The sequence below is a fragment of the Phycodurus eques genome, chromosome 6 (genome assembly GCF_024500275.1).
Source record: "Phycodurus eques isolate BA_2022a chromosome 6, UOR_Pequ_1.1, whole genome shotgun sequence".
In the NCBI taxonomy this organism is placed as follows: domain Eukaryota; kingdom Metazoa; phylum Chordata; class Actinopteri; order Syngnathiformes; family Syngnathidae; genus Phycodurus; species Phycodurus eques.
Window position 1 is genome coordinate 5,623,713 of NC_084530.1, and position 20,524 is coordinate 5,644,236.

The window sequence follows — 20,524 nt, forward strand, 5'->3', positions numbered from 1 at the left end:
CCAGAAATGTTTAATGAATTCGATTGAAATGGCCGGGAGCTCTTCCTGATTGCAAATTATTTAATGCACGATGTAATTCTGTGATGGTTAAAAGAGCATCAAGAATGTATTTATTTTCAGTCTTCAATTGAGGAATATTTAGGTCATTAATAAAAGTTTCAATATCTTTTTTATCTGGCTTGTTTGAAGATTTATATAAACTGCTATTATAATTGAAAAATATAAAATTTGTTTCTAGCGGTACCTGTGTGCAGTTGCTGTATGAATGTTGAATGGCTGTAATTAATTTTTATTTATTGGGGTTGAAGTTAGTTTGCAAGAAATTTGCCTGATTTATTATTGTACTCAAAGTTGATGAATCTTCAGAATCAGAATCATCTTTATTTGCCAAGTATGTCCAAAAAACACACAAGGAATTTGTCTCTTAACTGTTGTTGCGCAAATTCTGTTCTTTTTCATATGATGTTGTCGAATTGATGTTTTGGCTTTTGAAGTTGGTTTCTAAGCGCATGTCGGATTCACTGCATATTCTTCTGTGACATGTTTAATTTGTTTCCCTCAATTTCATTTTCTAATTTTAGTTATTGTTTTTTTTGTGTGTGCAAAGAGTATGGTATTATTCAACCGCTCATTACAGATTTCCTGGTTTCACGTCGTTTTTCTCACTAAATATACTTCCAAAGGTGCTATTGACCTGAAAATTTCACCAGATATTGGGAACTCAATTAATCCATACAAAGAAAGTAGAACAAATAAGCTCAGAAATTAAGTTGCGTGTAAAAATGTGAAATGACACAGGGAAAAAGTATTGAACACATGAAGAAAGTGCGGTGCAAAAAGGCATGGAAATCAATAATCATCAATAATCAAACAGCAATCCAGCCCCTTGTCAGCCCTAATTGATGGCCTACAAAAAGGTCTCATTGCCAAGGTGTGAGTCAAGACACATCTCATGATGGGTAAGAGCAGAGAGCTATCTCAAGACCAGCGCAAACTAATTGTTGCAAAACATAACGATGGCATTGGTTACAGGAGCATATCTAAGCTTCTGAACGTTCCAGTGACCATGGTTGGGGCCATAATATGTAAGTGGAAAGTCAATCATACTACCATAAATTTGCCTCGATAAGACAGACAGAGGAATGCAAAGAATAATCAGAAGAGTTGTCAAAGAGCTCAGGACCACCTGTGGAGAGCTCAAAAAAGACCTGGAATTAGCAGGTACCGTTGTCACAAAGAAAACAGTGAATAATGCACTCCGCTGCCACGGAGCGGAGAGATTTGTGAAAAAAATCTGAAATTTACCAAATTTGGAAATATGTTTTGGGTCAGCGATATGTAGTATTTATTATTTCTGTACAGTTGCCACATAACCTGCTGATCTGATTCTGCTCAGTCTCATTGTCAGATGTCTTAAATACATTGTGTACATAGATACTTTTAATTATTTGATATACTTATGGATGTGTGCTGCTAATTTCCCAAATACAATACTAATATTAAAAGTTCTTCTATTCTGTTGTGTACTATTATGAATGCCATGTAGGGATTGCTATGCTCTTCTGTGTTATGTTAACCAGTCTTATTAGTTAGTTAGAGACCTCAATGCTATGAGGCATATTAGGCCGCAGTTGCGGTTTCAGTAATCAGTAGTTTTTTTTACGGGAGCAAGTGATTGGCCCACTGCCCAACCCCAGCACCTGGTATTCCTAGTTGGTCTCCCATCCAAGTACTAACCAGGACCGACCCTGCTTATCTTCCGAAATCGGAGGAGATCGGGCAGCATGTGGGGAGCGGGTCAGCAATTTAATTTCTTTCTTTAGCATTTTGCCTTAAATACAGACATTATCAGCATTTACAGCCACTTACTGAGGGAAATGCATTTTTCATTCACCAATAATTATTAAAACAAAAGATATTGCACCCTCTTTTTGTTTGAATGTAAGAGATCTTCCGCATTCTGCTGCCCATTCCCAGATATTGGAGATGGAGCAAGAGTGCAAGTTAAAGGAGCAGACATTTAATGCAAAAATGATGGCACTGGAGGAGCGAAGCCATAACTTAAATGCTGATCGGATGCACCTCCTCACAGCACACCAGAAAAGCATTCAACGCTCGAAGGATGAGGCCGCAAACATGACAAAGGCCTTTGAAGCCAGGATTCAACAGCTCATGTAAGAACTGACGATGGTATTACTTTAATGAATAATTTATTGGTTAGAGGCCAGAAGGTTGCCAGTTTGGCCACAACATTAAGTAATGTTCATTAATTGTACTGGGAAAATCTTGGATACAAACCACTAGATTTTGCATCACTCCCTGTTTCATTGCAACCTTTGAGTGTGGACATGAATGAGTGATGCAATATGCTACCGACTAATACCATCTTATATGGAACAGATCCATTACACACTACCAAGAACCTCAAAATGAATGATGAAAGTTGTTTTTATAGTTGACTTGGCTGTAATTGTGTCATGCTTACATTTTAGGACAGAGATGAATCAACACAAACAGAGATTACATGAGGTAGAACTACAGCTCAGAAATAATCAAGACACTATGAATGAGGTTTGTGCAACACGCAAATAAATTTGCAGTGGTCAGCATGTTAACGCATCGTGACAACATGGCAAACGTGTTACAACTCAAAACGCTGAAAGGCTGAACACACAGCACACTGCAGTATTGGCGAGAGGAGCTACTGTATATCCTCTCGTATTTGAAAAGTAAACATTTTTGCTGCCAATTTGACCTTTAAAGTATGAGCAACCAACTATTGAATTGTAATTGACCTGTTATGCAATCCCTGGTTATCACCGGCCCTAGCCAATGTGGTATGGGGTTCCGTTTCTAAAGCGGCTCACGCTGAAAATGACAGCAACATTTTGTCAAATTTAGCTTCTAGAAACAGCAGGATGGTATTCGACCTTACATTGCTATCGTGTACTGTTGTGCACCAACATCAACACTACCCCAAAATCATGTTCAATCGCTAATTTAATGCTGTAAAAAAAATATCTTTAAAAATGTTTTATTAAGCTGCGATTGATTAAAATGGTATAATATACAGTGCCAGCACCATCGGCCCACATCAAATTCTGCGCTCACGCCGATCCCCTGACCACACAAAAATCCTTTACTACTACTCAAAAGCAGACGATTGTGGTTGCATCATCTTCCCCAAATTCTCTCAACGTTTTTAGAGCCATGTGTGATGCAATAATGAAACGATGAGCTGACTCAGCGGAAATGAATCTGCACATACTTACCTTCATCTCTTCCTGCGCATTACAGCATCCTTTTTTTTTTTTTTAAACCGGCTGACAAACATTTTATCTAACCTATTTTCCCCCTCATTCTTGTCTACAAAAACCATCTAGACTTGCAATCTTGAGGTAACATCATGCCACACGGCATTATGAGTGAGGGAAGAGGGGAAGTTTTACAACACTTCTCAGACAGTTGAGTGTTCAAGAGAGTTAATAGATTTTTTTTGGAGTTATTTTCAACACTTCAAATTAGTTTATTATGCGTAAAAATAATGACATCAACAAACCAATAGTATCCATCCATCCATCTTCCGCTTCGATTTGTGAAAATAATAGGAAATTGACCATATTTGGACAGATGATCTTTCCACTCAACAGCGACGATGTAGTACAAGATTTTAATATAAATATAAAAACCTAATAAAACATAAGAAAAGCAAATTTAAAGCGACTTTGAATGGCGCAGCCTTGAAAATGATATGTAGCCCTCCTCTGGCTCTTCCGCACGCTCCTCAGCTCCAGCGGAAGAGAGGGCCATCTGGGCTTTGCTGTCCTACGGTGCTCTGTTCTCTGCACAAGCAGGGACAATCGTTTACAGTTCTTGAGAAGAAAAAGTTGGGGGAAAAAAAGATGTGCCTCTGCCCACGAAAGCTCAGCGGAGGCTGCAGGTTTTCCTTCTTAGCACATAGCACTAGCCTTACTCAAGGCTAATTTACAGCAACAAAAAAGATGATGTGCGGAGCGAATAACAGTTACACAATGTGAGAGAAAGCAAAAATGTTCTGTAAGAATGCCAAGAAGCATAATTCATAAACACGAGAAATATTCGTCCGCAAATGTTGTTTGTAAACAAGTCGACAGCCCATAACCCTTGAAAACTCTTAAGTCAAGGCTGTATGTCCTCACGAATGTGGTAAAATAAATAATAGTAATAAAAATAGTGAGTAGCTGCAGAGACATCGCTATTAAATACAAGAAGTATATTGGTTTAATCTGGATTAAGCTCGAGGTAAATAAAGAGTGCTTTTATGTGTATGCAGTATGGGAGTCAGCTAGCAGAGTATCAAGAGAAGTCGATTTGCCTACAGAGACGAGCAACCGATGCCGAGCAAAGGGCTGCGACTGCTACACAACAAGTACGACTAATGATAAAAACAGTGCAATCTTACAGTCACACAGTGTGACATCTGTGGAATACAAATATACAGTGTGCTGCACATTTTGTGTATTTTATATCCTTCAGCTGCTCTTGCATAAGTGAGATTTCTTCATAATTTTTCCACACTCAATCATGTATGTTTCATATTTAGTGAGAGCTCAAGATTATGTAAATATTATAACATACAAGGCTACTTACACTGATTACCCCGATAATACACACAGTTATTGTGGAACTGTGAATATGATCTGAATTCATTTGGGTGACAGTTGTTATTTTCTCCACAGCTGTCGGTTTTGACATCCCAGCGAATGAGCAGCTCTGAGGCCGCGTAATGAAGACTGCTCAGTGTAGATGTTATATTCTTATTCTTGTGTGCTGCTATTTTACATGTGGATGCTATAAACTGGAATTTCCCCATGTGAAGCCACATGGTCAGAACAATATGATTGACCATAATTAAACTATACAGTGCTTTTATGAATGACAGATCTGTTATTTTGACGTTATTTAGCATTCACTTTAAGACATCCATCCATCGACATGGCACTGTAGCCTAACCGATGTCCAGACCTCCGTGTCCTGAGCCCCCTTCTCCAGCTCCACCTCGAGAACACAGCGTAGCCAAGGCTCCTGTGCGACGTAGTGCCTCCGGCCTGTCCGCGGTTTGCCCAGAGAGGGACACAAGGGACATAGCCAGTGTATATCACTCATCTCATGCAGCATCATGCAGATCTGCTTCATCCGTCATTGGCAGGCCCACATCCTTAGCAGATCCACAATCAATCCTATGGCTGATGTTGAGAGAGAGAGAAAACATTCACGCAGCACCGAGAACATGAAGCCTCGACAGAAACCTCTGCCAGTATGAACCACCACAAAATAGTAAACAACAAATCACACTAAATAATCGTATACAGTATTTACAGTAAAGGATATTATCTCACTGTTCTTTTGACATTGTTGCATATGTCCATAAATCGCTTGACCGTATAGTTCAGTAATTGTCATTTATTCCAGTGCTGTCTCTGTGTCAGCCGACTGGTTCCCTTCAAGAAGTGTTTTTTCCTCAGCGAGCAGGTCGTCCCCAGACTGGCCGGCAAGGTGGTTGTTCTGAGCAGAAGCTTCCAGCTGAAGAGCAGCCTCTTCTTCCTGCTCTTGATAGTACTGGACTGTTTTTCTCTGAAAGCAGCCCAGCTTTGTACACAAAACAAAAAGCGACGAGAGGGATTTGTGGAGAAACAACCACGGATTTGGGCTGACATTCAGAAAATAGCCAATCATCACTCACCTTATACATGATGATGGTAATAAGAATCAGAAGTGTAAGTCCAAGTCCAGTTCCGGTTAAAATAATGAACTGTTTATCAGGTGAAATGATGAATTCAACATGAACTTCAGACTGTTGATAGATAAAATATAGATGATTTCAAGATATGACTTGAAAAAGGATCAAGAGGCTTTTTATGTGTAAACTTTGAACTGCCAACTGTACCCATCTCTTTGTGGGATTGTTGTCTTTCCACATGCCGTCGCTCATTTCCTGTGCCAATCCTTTAATCTTTGGGTCAGTTGAGGCATTTGGACATTAGAATATCAGCATAGTCAAAAGCGATAATTGGAGGCAGGTTGAGTTGGACATACCTCTCGTGTATAAGACTCCAGCGCATATCGTTGTTTGTCGTAATCGACATGTATCATGCTTTTGAACTTAACCTCTGCACTGTCTCTGGTATATCGTTTCAGAAATGCCCTATTCTGCAAAGTGGGAGTCCCATCAGTTCCGAGATTAGATATCTTTGGCATGGCCTGTGTGTTAAGTGTAGGAAACACATTCTAGTACTTACTTGTGCACGCTGTGCAAGATGGCTAAATTTTATGTCTCCAGACAATATAAACTCAGTCGAAGATTCTTTTTCCAGGATGTACGTGTCACACTCGATGATTTTGCAGTATTTTTCTGGTGAACAGTACTTTAAAAAAAAAAACACAGGATATTTGTCGTAGCAGTTTGTAATTATAAAACTGTGATACTTATTTGACTTACTTCAGAATGAATTCCAGTAATGCTCTTGCACTGTGTTTTGTTCTTGAGAGAGATAAGATTGAATGGTGAGTTTTATATAAATAGCAGCAGGCTGACAGCTAGTCGTTTTGTGGAATTATAAAAAAATAAATTAAAAAAAGTTACCTGTTTTACAAAGACTTGATAGTTTTCCATCTCAAAGTTGTGTTGGAGTCGAGTTGGAAAACTCAGAGACACGTTCACAGGAAAAGCCTTCCAGCCAGGGTTATCTACCTGCCAGCAAGTGAATGTTTGTGCATTTGAAAGGAAGATTTGGATAGGAGATTATTTGGTATTCTGGTGTCTGTCTGTACGCTACAAGTTTGGGAGATGAAGGTAGCACTGCTTTGAAGTGTAACCTCTATTCTGCCCCTCTAAAGCTAACACAAGTTGCCAATACAGGTGTTGTTCCAAATACCAAGTGATGATAGTAACCGATCACTTCTGATCTTAGCAGTCTTGATTTGGAAGGCACGGCACCTCGCATAGTACAGCACAGACATAGTCAGCTCATGTTTATTAAATACATGACTGCCCATGCTCGGTATGTCCTGTATACTGTATTGTTCAGCTGGAATGATTGCGTTTACCTTGTATGCAATGAGCATTCTTTTAGGCTCTGTGTCGTCCTCCGTGAAATTCAGATAAGTCATGGTGTCCTCTTTCCTAAAAAAAAACAAAAATAATAATAATCAATAAAAAAAATGTGAAAATATATGCACGAATGAAAAATAAATGCATGCTGTATATTTACTGTCTATCTGTATCTTCCATACACTGACTGATTACACCCAATATACACATTTTATATTGTAATTTATTTCCGATGTGTCTACTTTATACACTGATTGTACCAAATGTATAAAAATACATACTGTAAATTGTTTTTTTTTTTACATTTCCCTTTTTTCCCCCCCATGTACTGGTTTGATTCCTGGCCATTCCCCCATTCCCCAGCTATTGCTGGTCCCAAAGAAATGGGCGGGTTGTGTCTAGAAAAATTCATGGAAGTGACTTGCTCTGGCACCCCTTGATGGGACAAGCCCAAAATTATTATTTTTGTCATTGACTGATTGTACATGGTGGCACGGTGGACGACTGGTTAGCACGTCTGCGTCACAAATCTGGCCTCTAATGTGTGGAGTTTGCATGTTCTCCCCGTGCCTGTGGGGGTTTTCTCCGGGCACTGCGGTTTCCTCCCACATCCCCAAAACATGCATGGTAGGTTAATTGAAGACTCTATAAATTGCCCGTAGGTGTGAATGTGAGTGCGTATGGTTGTTTGTCTACATGTGCCCCTGCGATTGGCTGGCGACCAGTTCAGGGTGTACCCCGTGTCTCGCCCAGAGTCAGCTGAGATAGTCACCAGCACACCTGCGACCCTGGGGAGGATGAGCGGTACAAAACGGATGGACGGACGGATGATTGTAAATGTTGCTGATAAAGACCAGACATCAAAATGGGAATAACACTCGTCTCACAATATACCAATCCTGTTAACCAGGACTTACACTGTTAGTGCCATTTTTATTTCAAATTGGACTTGGAGCGTCTTGGTCAGCAGAGACATAGTGGAGTTGTTATTATCACTGTGAATACAAAATATTGAGACATTTTTAAAGTGTCAAAAAATATTCAAAGGAGTAAATCCATGTCAATCACAGCTACCTTTTTCCAGTGACACTAATTGCAATAGTGTCATTCCACTGATACTTGGTGATGATGTGGAAAGAACTTTGAAATGTTGCCTTCAAGTTCAAGAAAACAAAAATAATGTTAGAGAATCAGAAAGAAAAAGCACATCCATTATTACATCCTGTATTTGTTTTTTTTGTTTGTTTTTTTTGGTGGGGGGGGGGGGGGGATAACTCTCAAGTACCATTTTAAGAAAAGTAATTACAAGCAGATATTCAAGTGGACAACTATTTTACAATGCATTTGTTGAATGAGTTTGGTTCAATTGACTTAATGATTTTCTAGTTGTGTGGAATGTTACTAAAACAAATGTCTGAAGATACTGTCAGTGTGCAGTGTGCGGACATATTCACACTTCTTTTAGTGAGCCCACATGCATTACGTTGGATGTGTGGTTCAGTGTCGCTCGCTTGTGTGTCATGACGTTGTTATGCTCTAAGTAGAACTCACTGCTGATCTGCTGCGGTACACTGGAAGGCTGACACCACATATGGTTTTGTCCGTTACTCCGTCCAGATCATCGCAGTTGTGGAGCGTTGGTCTTGTGGCCTAAAACACATAATGAGAACTTGGACAATACTCTACTTTTTGTAATTCGAGCCCAGTAGTGTGTATTTTGGAATACAGGAACATGGTTCTGTGTCTGTCTTCGATTTGGCGGTGTCAGTGGCAAACCTAACTTTAATTTGAATAAAACAAACCTTTAGAGAGATTGCATATGTTGTCAGTTAAAAAAGAAACAAAGTAATTGTTACGCATTTCTTCCTCATATTCCCTCTGGAAATTTTTTCCAAAATGATTTTTTTACGTGTATATTGCTTGACAACATCAGATATACAGTACATAATCAAATAGCTGTATTATGGTCAGTATTGTTACGGAAATACTGTACGATTAGTAGAATTACCTGTGTGATAATCTGAAACATCCTAGAGAAGGAGAGGCCCGGGGGATAGTGGATTGTCAGGCTGGTATTGTATGAGTCATCACCATGATTGGCTATTGTAATCGACATGTTGAAGTAATTATCTTCAGCCACTAGTAATGTTGGAGTCCTAAAAGATACAGCATACATTTCACCTTCATGTATATGCAGTGTTGTGCTTGCAAGATATACTTACAAGAATTTGAAGTCCACTTCAATTTCAGCAATACATGTGTCATTCTTTCTACATTGCTTTTCAAAAGGAACCTACAAGCATAGTTTTAAACTGTTAGTAAGTACTATAAGTGCATCCTCAATTGATAATATTCATGCTTCACGCCACAGCTAGTACCTCGACGACAGCTTGCGTTTTGCCATCCGCATTCAGGACAACATCTGCACTCTGACTGTCCTCCTGGGAGAAGTTTAATTTGATGCTGATAGGTGACAGTGTGTCTTGCACACATTTCTATCAAGGGAAAACGAGAAATACATAGTGGTGCAGAAATGCCTTTTTCAGAAAGTGTGTGTGTGTGTGTTTGCACGAATACATTCATACTGGCATGTAGACGAGGTATCGGAAGCATTTGTCTTTTTCCAGCAGCTCATAGGTAAAAGTAAGATTCCTGGATTTCCTGTCACTTGGACTGAAGAAACCTCGGTGTGATTGTCTCATTGGATCCACATCAATCTTGTACGAAATGTTTAGCCCTAACTTCATAGCTCCTGCAAAGACACGCTTTAGGATTACAATGCATCCAGAAAATAGTCACAGTCATTAGTCATTATAGTCATTTTATGTTAGGGCCTTATTCGAAAATGGAATATTTTTTTTCTTTCCCTTAAAATTCTGCACACAATATGGTTGCTCAGTGTAGAATGTCCACACAGAACTCAGCCGAGCGCAGACCTCCACCAAGGCCAAGCAACAAAAGAATTGTGGCATGCCATTAGTTTGTTTACCCAACTGTTAGTTATCAGGCTACTTGTTGATTGATGGAAGATGACAAGCAGATGGATGGTGCCATGATACCATTATTATTGGGGAAATGGTTGCATTGATGCAGCTTTGACGTCAATAATAAAGTCCTGTAGTGGCACCTTTACCTTGAACCTCACCAAAATGGATTCTTCCTTGACCCATGCAGCACTCCTCTAAAATGTTATGTTTTTTTAATGTATTTTTTGTATGATCCTGATAGCTTTATCTGTCCTTGTATGTTCTGCTTACAATGTCAAAATGGCTGCAGTGAAAATAGGTACAGTCATTAAAACAAAGCTAGTGGTCAATTTTTGCATCTTTGAGTTTAATTGGTCATCATTCTTACCTGCTTTACTCTTTGTTGTTTCTACCATTTCAAAGCAGGCTGTTAGGTTAACCATAGGTAAAATCGTGTCCGTGTTTGCTGAGCAGTCAATTTGGTCAATGCCTATCTCCTTAGGATGGAAAGACAGACGAGCTGTAACATTAACAATAGGCCTGGACCTGGAAAACATTGAAAAATATTTTTGATTTACTTTATGATACATTCATAAGGTATCTGAAAAGGGCTAACATAGTGCTTAGATTGAAGAAAGGGTAGTGGTTATTTAAAATATCCAACCGAGAAGAAAATGCTACACACCATTTCTAGCAGAACATACTCTACCAGTCAAAGGTTTGGATACAATTTCTAGTGGTATTTACCGTGGCCTGGAAGTTCAAAACAATATAAAAAATTGTGAAACACATTTTAGAACACAAATTAACAAAGGCCAAAACACTTTTACATTTCAGAAAACACATTAACAAAAGCAGAAAAAACGAAACATCCGGAAAGGGAACGTCCGATTTCACAGACATTCGTAGAAATCCCACGCCCTTTCTCGGCAAGACCCACCCCTCAACTGCCTTAACCCCAACCCTCGTCCTAAACCTAACCATAATAAACTTTCCAAGTTTTTTTTGTTTTGTTTTTTTTTTATATTTGGGATGGACATCTCATTTCATCTGCGTAGCCTACCTTTCCCGCGATGTAGGAGCCAATCATGTTGAAGCGGGGCGGGTCTTGTCGAGAAAGTGTGGGATTTCTAAGAATGTCTGTGAAATGGGACTTTCCGGTTGTTTCATCTTTTGTAAAAGTGTTTCTGCTTTTGTCAATGTGTTTTCTGAAATGTAAGTGTTATACTTTTTGTAAAAAAAAATAATTCGGAAATGTAAAAGTGTTTTGGCTTTTGTTTATTTGTTTTCTGAAATGTAGTGTTTCACAATTTGTTATATTGTTTTGCACTTTCAGGCCACCGTAGGTATTGAATGAGAAACTGTCCAAATGTGTGGCTGGCAGTGTAAATGCAAATAGTGCATTAAATAAGGGTACGCTTATTTATGGACTACATACTGTTTTTGTGGCGGCACGGTGAACGACTGGTTAGCACATCTGCCTCACAGTTCTGAGGACCTGGGTTCAAATCCCGGCCTCGCCTGTATGGAGTTTGCATGTTCTCCCCATGCCTGCATGGGTTTTCTCCAGGTACTGCGGTTTCCTCCCACATCCCAAAAACATGCATGGTAGGTTGATTGAAGACTCTAAATTGCCCGTAGGTGTGAATGCGAGTCCGAATGGTTGTTTGTTTATATGTGCCCTGCGATTGGCTGGCAAACAGTTCAGGTCAGGGGGAACAAGCTGCCCCTCAGGCTGTCCATCTGCCCGTGTCAACCATTGAGACCTTCACAAGTTCCTGGGAACTACAGTCTCTCAGGACCTGAAGTGGGAGCTCAACATCAACTCCATCCTCAAAAATGCCCAGCATAGGATGTACTTCCTGCGGCTTCTGAGGAAGCACGGCCTGCCACAGGAGCTGTTGAGGCAGTTCTACATAGCAGTCATCAAATCAGTCCTGTACTTATCCATCACAGTCTGGTTTGGTGTTGTCACAAAAAAGGACAAACAGACTGCAATGGACAGTCAGGACTGCCGAAAAAATCGTCGGTACCCCCCTACCCAACCTTGATGACTTGCACTCTGCCAGAAAAACAGAATAAAATGACTTGCAAATCATGGTAAACCTATATTTAACTGAATGCACTACAGAGGCAAGGTATTTAATGTTCAAACTGATAAACGTTATTGTTTTTAGCAAATAATCATTAACTTGGAATGTTATGGCTGCAACACGTTCCAAAAAAGCTGGGACAGGTGGGAAAAAAGACTGAGAAAGTTGAGGAATGCTCATTAAGCACCTGTTTGGAACAGCCCACAGGTGAAGAGGCTAATTAGGAACACGTGGGTGCCATGATTGGGTAGAAAAGGAGCTTCCCTGAATTGCTCAGTCATTCACAAGCAAAGATGGGGTGAGGTTCACCTCTTTGTGAACAAGTGCGTGAGTAAATAGTCGAACGGTTTAAGGACAATGTTCCTCAACGTACAATTGCAAGGAATTTAGGGATTTCATCACCTACGGTCCATAATATCAACAAAAGGTTCAGAGAATCCGGAGAAATCACTGCATGTAAGCGGCAAGGCCGAAAACCAACATTGAATGCCCGTGACCTTCGATCCCTCAGGTGGCACTGCATCAAAAACCAACATCAATGTGTAAAGGATATCACCACATGGGCTTAGGAACACTTCAGAAAACCAATGTCAGTAAATACAGTTTGGCGCCACATCCGTAAGTGCAACTTGAAAGTTTACTATGCAAAGCAAAAGCCATTTATCAACAACACCCAGAAACGCCGCCGGCTTCTCTGGGCCCGAGCTCATCTAAGATGGACTGATGCAAAGTGGAAAAGTGTTCTGTGAAAAGTGTTTGAGTCCACATTTAAAATTGTTTTTGGAAATTCTGGACGTCGTGTCCTCCGGGCCAAAGAGGAAAAGAACCATCCGAACTGTTATGCACGCAAAGTTCAAAAGCCAGCATCTGTGATGGTATGGGGCTGTTTTAGTGCCAATGGCATGGGTAACTTACACATCTGTGAAGGCACCATTAATGCTGAAAGGTACATACAGGTTTTGGAGCAACATATGCTGCCATCCAAGCAACGTCATTTTCATGGACGCCCCTGCTTATTTTAGGAAGACAATGCCAAACCACATTCTGCACGTGTTACAACAGCGTGGCTTTCTTAGTAAAAGAGTGCGGGTACTAGACTGCAATCCAGACGTGTCTCCCATTGAAAATGTGTGGCGCATTATGAAGCGTAAAATACAACAACGGAGACCCCGGACTGTTGAACAGCTGAAGCTGTACATCAAGCAAGAATGGGAAAGAATTCCACCTACAAAGCTTCAGCAATTTGTGTCCTCGGTTCCCAAACGTTGATTGAATGTTAAAAGAAAAGGTGATGTAACACAGTGGGAAACATGACCCTGTCCCAGCTTTTTTGGAACGTGTTGCAGCCATAAAATTCTAAGTTAAGGCTTATTTGCTAAAAACAATAACGTTTATCAGTTTGAACATTAAATATCTTGTCTTTGTAGTGTATTCAATTAAATATAGGTTGAACATGATTTGCAAATCATTGCATTCTGTTTTTATTGATGTTAAACACAACGTCCCAACTTCATTGGAATTGGGGTTGTACCTACATGTTACAGAAAATTTTAAATCTCTTTCACGCAAACTTCACTCACGAATTTTAGAGTTTTGCTACTGGGGGCCGATCTCAGAACCATTCAATAATGGCTACACAGTACAAATATGACCCCACCCCCGTCATGGTTGGAGATGAAGGCGACCTCATCTGCATCTGCGTCACTCCCCTCACTAGTTAATTCCCTCCCCACAGGCCCTTTCCCTTCTTTTACACAAAATATCTTTGTCAGGGTGAAGATTAAAATCTAGAACCCATTTAAGCGGCATTTCAGTGTTTATACAATGTCATTCTCTGGACAAATAGCTTATAACCCCATGTTACAACCATCCATAGTGGACAATGCCTTCTCTCTTTGGTCCATCCGAGGAATCAGTAGACTCAGAGACCTCTATGTACAGTCCCCTCCAAAAGTATTGGAATGGCAAGGTCCCTGGCAAAAACATTTGCTTCCCCACTCTACCTGGTGAGACACCATCGGACACTATCCTTGCCCCAATTTCCTTCCTTAATGGAAATCTGTTGTTTAATCTGTAATTTGTAAAATAGTTTGTTGATTAGTAACCAATGCTTGTGGGAGTAGGAGGTGGGTGAAAAATACTCATACCAGTAAAAATTTATTGGTTTTCAAAAATAAATTCAGTGTATATTTTGCACTGCTTGAGGCAAATAGTCGTCACACCAGATACTGATTGGTTTTCTGAGCCCCTCCCCCCAAGGAAAACTGCAGTGAGTGGCCTTTTACTGAGGCCTTAATCATACTGTCTAATCAGCATTTTGATATCCCACCCCTGTAAAGTGTATGGATTATGATAGATTTGTGAAAAATATTTGAGTATAATGGGACTTTTGACTGCATACAAAAAGTCTTAGCTTTTTGAGTTCAGCTCATGAAAAATAGGAGTGAGTGTATTTTTTTGTATGTATATACAGTGTATTTATATTTACAGATAGACAGACGCATACACACAAATGTATACACACACACACATACTGTACGTACTACCTACATACATACATACACACTGTATACTGTATGTACAGTATATCGTGTTATGTTAGTATTAGGATAATAATGACCACTTCAGCTGATGAGTAACAGTAAATATAATTTTCATACCTTAAGACAACAGCGGCCCCATACGATCCGACTACAATGTCTGGTAGAGCGTCATCCCCCAGGTCTATGTTTCCATTGATGGCTTGTCCGAAGAATCTTATCCCATGTTTTATTTTCTGTCCCATGATCTTCTGGATTGGCAGATACATCAACGGTATGTATATGTACTCTACACTCATTGGCCACAACATTAGGAACATTGAGATCCCAAACTTCAGCTGTATCAAAGATTTTGCCTTTACAAAGAAAATGCAAGGTTGGATTAACAGTGCATACCATTTGTCTCACCTGACAATAAACACTGCGTATCCCTTGGTGTCTGTCACCTAAGTAGATGTACACTGCCCCTGCGTTAGCATCCTCAAGAGGGGCCCCAACTGCAACATCTCGCAGTCCATCTCCATTCAGATCCGCAAGACTAGCTATGCTGGTGCCAAATCTCCCCGTGGACAGTTGGGTTACATTTATTTCACTTTTCAGTAACATCTGCAGAAAATAACCACTTGAACGTATTCATTGATTCATTATTCTCCAGTAACTCATGTTGAGTTCTCATCCCAGCCCACCTCCTCAGTCAGCGTGTAGACGTAGATCTGGCCTTCAGACTTCTCCCGAGGGTGGTAAAACAGGGGTGCTCCGACCAGGAGAAAATCGGTATTGCCATCTGAGTCCACGTCAATAGTACAAAGCTCTGCCCCAAAGTAGGAACCAATCTGAACATTTAGGGTGACAGGCATTCTGTTTATATTGTTTGTACTATTACTTCTTCAGACAAAATAACAAGCTACTGGTGTTTTAAAATGGTGAAGAGTTCTGTTTTCCCCTCTGTAACCACTGATAGGGCCATACATTTCATAAACATAAGATGTTAACAGCAACATTTTGTATCTGTAAATACCATTATAATTCAAAAACGTTTTTAGGCGATATTACAAAATTAATTCTATGCATCATACATGAAAACATGAATGCATTTTATGAACTTCACCAACCTGTTCCCCATTTATTCTTTGGGTTACATTCCAGCTGTTCCTGTTGTGTGCAAAGAGTACAATTTGTCCTACATGCGCAAATCTTGGTGCACCCGTGAAGTACAGAGGAACCCTGTTCACCTGTCCTACAGAAACAGAGTATCCTGCAAGAAAATACACGTGAGAGCACAGGTGTCAAACTGGTGGCTCTGGGGCCAGATCCAGCCCGCCACATCATTTTATGTGGCCCGCGAAAGCAAATCAAAATTGCTCATTGTGTTCTGGTGTAATGCCATTGAGATATTTGCAAGCATTTTTTTGTTACCAATCCACCTTTGAAAAGATATGTAATAGTTGAGAAACATGTTTCTATAGGCTTCTGATTTCAAAACTGGCTATTCATCAATGTGTTGTGTATACTGTATGTAATTACAGTATATGAGGTAATCTTTGATTTATATGGGTTCTCAGTTGTAGCGGCCCGCCGAGAGAAGTCCTAACTATGATGTGACCCGTGACAAAAATCTGTTTAACACCCCTGGTTTAGAGGTTATACATCAACGTGATCTAATATAAACATTTGAATGCAATAAATATTTATGTGTTGCTCAACATTTGTGCCTACACTACATCCTTATTTACTGTAAGTACTTCTACTTTTTATATCTGCTTATCTTGTTCAAGGTTACAGGGAAGTTGGATCCTTAGGGTGAGAGGCGAACCCCTCCTTGAGCCATCACATTATCGTGGTGGAGGGGTTTGTGTGTCCCTATGATCCGATGAGCTAAGTCGTCTGATGTTTTACGCCCTTGGCAGGGTCTCCCATGGCAAACAGGTCCTAGGTGAGGGACCAAGCAAAGCATGACAAAAAGAGCCCCTATGATGAGTAAATCAATGGATTTCATTGTCCCTTGCCCGGATGCAGGTCACCAGAGCCCCCCTCTGGAACAAGGCCTGGAGGTGGTGCTCGAAGGGAGTGCCTGGTGGCCGGGGTGCGCCCATGGGGCACAGCCCGAAAGGGTAACGTGGGTCCCCGTTCCCATGGGGTCACCACCTGTGGGAGAGGCCATAGGGGTCAGTGCAGTGTGAGCTTGGTGGTGGCCGAAGGCAGGGACCTTGGCGATCCAATCCCCGGCTACAGAAGCTGACTCTAGGGACGTGGAACGTCACCTCTCTGGCAAGGAAGGAGCCCGAGCTGGTGTGTAAGGTCTAGAAGTTCTGACTTGATATAGTCGGGCTCACCTCCACATACAGTTTTGTGCTCTGGTAACTGTCCTCTTGAGAGGGGTTGGACTCTCTTCCACGCTGGAGTTGCCCACAGTCAGAGGCGCCGAGCAGGTATGGGTATATTTATTGCCCCCCGACTCGGCGCCTGTACGTTGGGGTTAACCCCGGTGGACGAGAGGGTGGCCTCCCTCCGCCTTCGGGTGGGGAGACGGGTCCTGACTGTTGTTTGTGCCTATGCACCAAACAGCAGTTCAGAGTACCCACCCTTTCTGGAGGGTGAGCTGGAGAGCGTTCCGGCTGGGGACTCCATCATTCTGCTGGAGGACTTCAATGATCACGTGGGCAATGACCGTGAGACCAGGACACCCTTGGCCACAGTTTGATGATTGACATTGTGGTCATGTCATCGGATTTGCGCCCGCATGTCTTGGACATACGGGTGAAGAGAAGTGCGCAGCTCTCAACTGATCATGACCTGGTGGTGTGTTGGCTCCGATGCTGAGGGAAGATTCTGGTCCGACCTGGTAGGCCTAAACGTATTGTGAGGATCTGCTGGGAACGTCTGACAGAATCCCCTGCAGAAGGAGTTTAAACTCCCACCTCCAGCACAACTTCACCCACACGGTGGGTCACATTGATTTCGAGTGGACCATGTTTTGTGCCGCCATTGCTGAGGCGGCTGACCAGAGCTGTGGCCATATGGTGGGCAGTGCTTGTCATGGTAGCAACCCCCCGAACCCATTGGTGGACACCAGCGATGAGGGATTGTGTCAAGCTGAAAAAGGAGCCCTTTCGGGCCTTTTTGGCCTGTGGGACTTCTGAGGCAGCTGATGGGAAGCAGCTGGCCAAGCAACAACCAATTGTTGCTGAGGCAAAAACTTGGGTGCGGGAGGAGTTCGGTGAGGCCATGGAGAACGACTTCCGGATGGCTACAGTGGGGATAGGGCGCTAATGACCTTGACTCAGGACGTTGTGAGTCGGTGGGGAGAATACTTCGAAGACTTCCTCAATTCCAACAACACGCCTTCCCATGAGGAAGCGAAGTCTGGGATCTCTGAGGCGGGCTTTCCTATCTCTGGGGTTGAGGTCACCGTGGTGGTTAAAAAGCTCCTCGGTGGCAAGGGTGGAGGAGATTCGCCCAGAGCTCTTAAAGGCTCTGGATGTTGTGGGGCTGTCCTGGTTGACAAGCCTCTGCAACATCGCATGGACATCGGGGACAGTGCCTCTGGATTGGCAGACTGGGGTGGCGGTCCCCTTTTTTATGAAGGGGGATCGAAGGGTATGTTCCAACTACAGGGGGATCACACTCCTCAGCCTCCCTGGTAATGTGTGGTCGTCAGTCAATCAGGCCACACTCAATTTCAGGCAGTTCAGTGTTCCATTAACCGAACATGCATGCTTTTCAACTTTGGGAGGAGTGCCTGGAGAAAGGCCTGAGACTTTTCAAACTCAGAACCTCTTGACTGTGAAATAGATGCGCTAATCACATTCCAGCTTCCTTATGTTGTATATTGTTGGGGGGAAAAGTAAAGAAACATAACAGAGATTGAGGGGGGTTGGATTACATTGTGATTATGAAGGTTTAATCGAGAAAGGATCGAAGAATGTTACAGCCACAAATAGATGCTGACATGTCACAGTACACTGGTAAAGGATAAAGAAATAAATGATACATACCCATGTAAGAGTCCATCTGCATTTGTGAATCTTCAATCTGTGTCTCAATTTGATCATGATGTTCATACAGAGCACCACGCCAACTGTTTGAGCCCACTGAACCCAGAATCATGGTATCCTGTCATGAGAAAGCATGAGTATTACATTTGATCTTGTAGCAGATTATGGTTGAATGTTACCCACAACATCTCTGGTGGGCCAGAAAGAGTGATGCATTTGTCACTATGTTCGCGTGGCAAATCTGCATACAACTAAACTGTTTGACAGAGGTTGCTCACCTTATAGAATGCAGCACTGAATCCCGTCTGCGACATCTCATTGGTCATATCTTGGGCCCGAGCCACTTTGTTGTCTCCTTCTATCTTAAATATGTATTTTTGAAAGTTTTCCAGTAATCCTGTGAGCCCTTCATAATTCTCAATTTTAAAAGCATATTTGTCCTTTGGATCCGAGGCAATTGTCTTCACTTCATTCAGGCTTTCAATTTTGACCTGAAACCACAACAAAAAGACATAACTGATTTCTGTATTCAACTCAACACAACTTGTCCAATTTAACTTACAATTTAGTACGGCGTTGTTCTGTCGAGCAAGAAATTTCTTCTGTGTTTTAAACATCCATCCATCCATTTTCTGAGCCGCTTATCCTCACAAGGGTCGCGGGAGTGCTGGAGCCTATCCCAGCTATCATCGAGCAGGAGGCGGGGTACACCCTGAACTGGTTGCCAGCCAATCGCAGGGCACACATAAACAAACAACCATTCGCACTCACATTCACACCTACGGGCAATTTAGAGTCTTCAATCAACCTTCTACGCATGTTTTTTTGGGGGATGTGGTAGGAAACCGGAGTGCCCGGAGAAAACCCACGCAGGCACGGGGAGAACATGCAAACTCCACACAGGCGGGGCTGAGGATTGAACCCCAGTCCTCAGAACTGTGAAGCAGACGGTCTAACCGGTCGTCCGCCATGTTTTAAACAATAAATGAAATTTTCCCCCTCACCCCAATGACAAATCGAATGATCTGTTTTTCAGTATAGGTCTTGATAATCATATTTGCCTCTGCCTCAGTGTCACTTGGATTTCCATCTGTGATCAGGACCAGAACTTTCATTGCATCGGATGAGGCACCTGCACGTTTATTCTCAAAGAGGTTTTTCCTGTTGGAAAAAAGGTAACAATTGTATTTTTCAATGGACAATGTTTTATCCCCCTGAGCGGAGCCTACAAGGCCCCTTCCCTCCCCCACCTCGGAGCCTCAGGCCACCTCACTGTAATGCTAATGCCAGTTTACAAACCACTGGTTAAAGTCACCCAACCGGTTAGGAAACAGGTACGAGTGTGGCCAGAAGGGTCCCTAGAGGCACTTTAAGACTGTTTTGCACTTCAAGACTGGACCATGTTCAAACAGACTGCCACCTACAACTCCATCACTGACCTTCGGGAGAACAGAAACTTTTACCGCCTACATTAGCAAGTGCATGGATGTTACCACCCCTAAGCCCATTACTGTTCGTGCTAATCAGAAGCCATGGCTGACGGCGGAGGTCTACAGACCACTGAAGGCCCGCAATGCTAGTTTTAGATCTGGAGATGAGGAGGGCCTGAGGACAGCTAGGGCCAATCTGTCCCGTGGCATTAGGGAGGCCAGGAGGGAGTATGCCAGGAGGATAGCCCACTGCTTCAGTAACAGTACTGACACCAAGAGTCTGTGGCGAGGTATTCAGTACATTACGGACTACAAATCCTCACCACAAACCTGTGACAGCTCCATCTCCCTGCTGAGTGAGCTAAACATCTTCTTTGCTCGCTTTGAGGCACACAACAGCGCTCACTCCC

The 20,524-nt window shown here is 42.0% G+C and overlaps 2 protein-coding genes across 14 annotated transcripts in view; one reads left to right on the forward strand and one right to left on the reverse strand.

Annotated features, from left to right (window-relative positions):
• Positions 1 to 5,793, forward strand: part of LOC133404656 (sodium channel and clathrin linker 1-like) — a 20,620-nt gene extending 14,827 nt beyond the window's left edge. For 7 of the 8 annotated variants that reach the window (XM_061680763.1, XM_061680765.1, XM_061680767.1 and 4 more), the window contains 4 exons: positions 1,978 to 2,174; positions 2,493 to 2,571; positions 4,313 to 4,408; positions 4,719 to 5,793. In XM_061680763.1, coding sequence (XP_061536747.1) covers positions 1,978 to 2,174; positions 2,493 to 2,571; positions 4,313 to 4,408; positions 4,719 to 4,766 — 420 coding nt within the window. In that variant the 3' untranslated portion in view covers positions 4,767 to 5,793. The remainder of the gene's footprint in view (positions 1 to 1,977; positions 2,175 to 2,492; positions 2,572 to 4,312; positions 4,409 to 4,718) is intronic. The other variant, XM_061680762.1, reaches the window with a different exon arrangement.
• The window catches only part of zmp:0000001082 (integrin alpha-D), a 27,447-nt gene continuing 10,204 nt past the window's right edge, over positions 3,282 to 20,524 (reverse strand). For 2 of the 6 annotated variants that reach the window (XM_061680758.1, XM_061680753.1), the window contains 23 exons: positions 19,689 to 19,845; positions 18,963 to 19,175; positions 18,685 to 18,802; positions 15,802 to 15,944; positions 15,376 to 15,522; positions 15,086 to 15,295; positions 14,810 to 14,937; positions 10,445 to 10,602; positions 9,676 to 9,842; positions 9,469 to 9,585; positions 9,313 to 9,383; positions 9,099 to 9,246; positions 8,642 to 8,740; positions 8,165 to 8,244; positions 8,008 to 8,085; positions 7,087 to 7,162; positions 6,623 to 6,730; positions 6,479 to 6,520; positions 6,279 to 6,404; positions 6,076 to 6,189; positions 5,927 to 5,992; positions 5,723 to 5,833; positions 3,282 to 5,628 (listed from right to left, as the gene is read on the reverse strand). In XM_061680758.1, coding sequence (XP_061536742.1) covers positions 5,443 to 5,628; positions 5,723 to 5,833; positions 5,927 to 5,992; positions 6,076 to 6,189; positions 6,279 to 6,404; positions 6,479 to 6,520; positions 6,623 to 6,730; positions 7,087 to 7,162; positions 8,008 to 8,085; positions 8,165 to 8,244; positions 8,642 to 8,740; positions 9,099 to 9,246; positions 9,313 to 9,383; positions 9,469 to 9,585; positions 9,676 to 9,842; positions 10,445 to 10,602; positions 14,810 to 14,937; positions 15,086 to 15,295; positions 15,376 to 15,522; positions 15,802 to 15,944; positions 18,685 to 18,802; positions 18,963 to 19,175; positions 19,689 to 19,845 — 2,863 coding nt within the window. In that variant the 3' untranslated portion in view covers positions 3,282 to 5,442. Of the gene's footprint in view, positions 5,629 to 5,722; positions 5,834 to 5,926; positions 5,993 to 6,075; positions 6,190 to 6,278; positions 6,405 to 6,478; positions 6,521 to 6,622; positions 6,731 to 7,086; positions 7,163 to 8,007; positions 8,086 to 8,164; positions 8,245 to 8,641; positions 8,741 to 9,098; positions 9,247 to 9,312; positions 9,384 to 9,468; positions 9,586 to 9,675; positions 9,843 to 10,444; positions 10,603 to 14,809; positions 14,941 to 15,085; positions 15,296 to 15,375; positions 15,523 to 15,801; positions 15,945 to 18,684; positions 18,803 to 18,962; positions 19,176 to 19,688; positions 19,846 to 20,524 lie in introns of those variants that run through there. The other 4 variants (XM_061680757.1, XM_061680755.1, XM_061680754.1 and 1 more) reach the window with 4 other exon arrangements.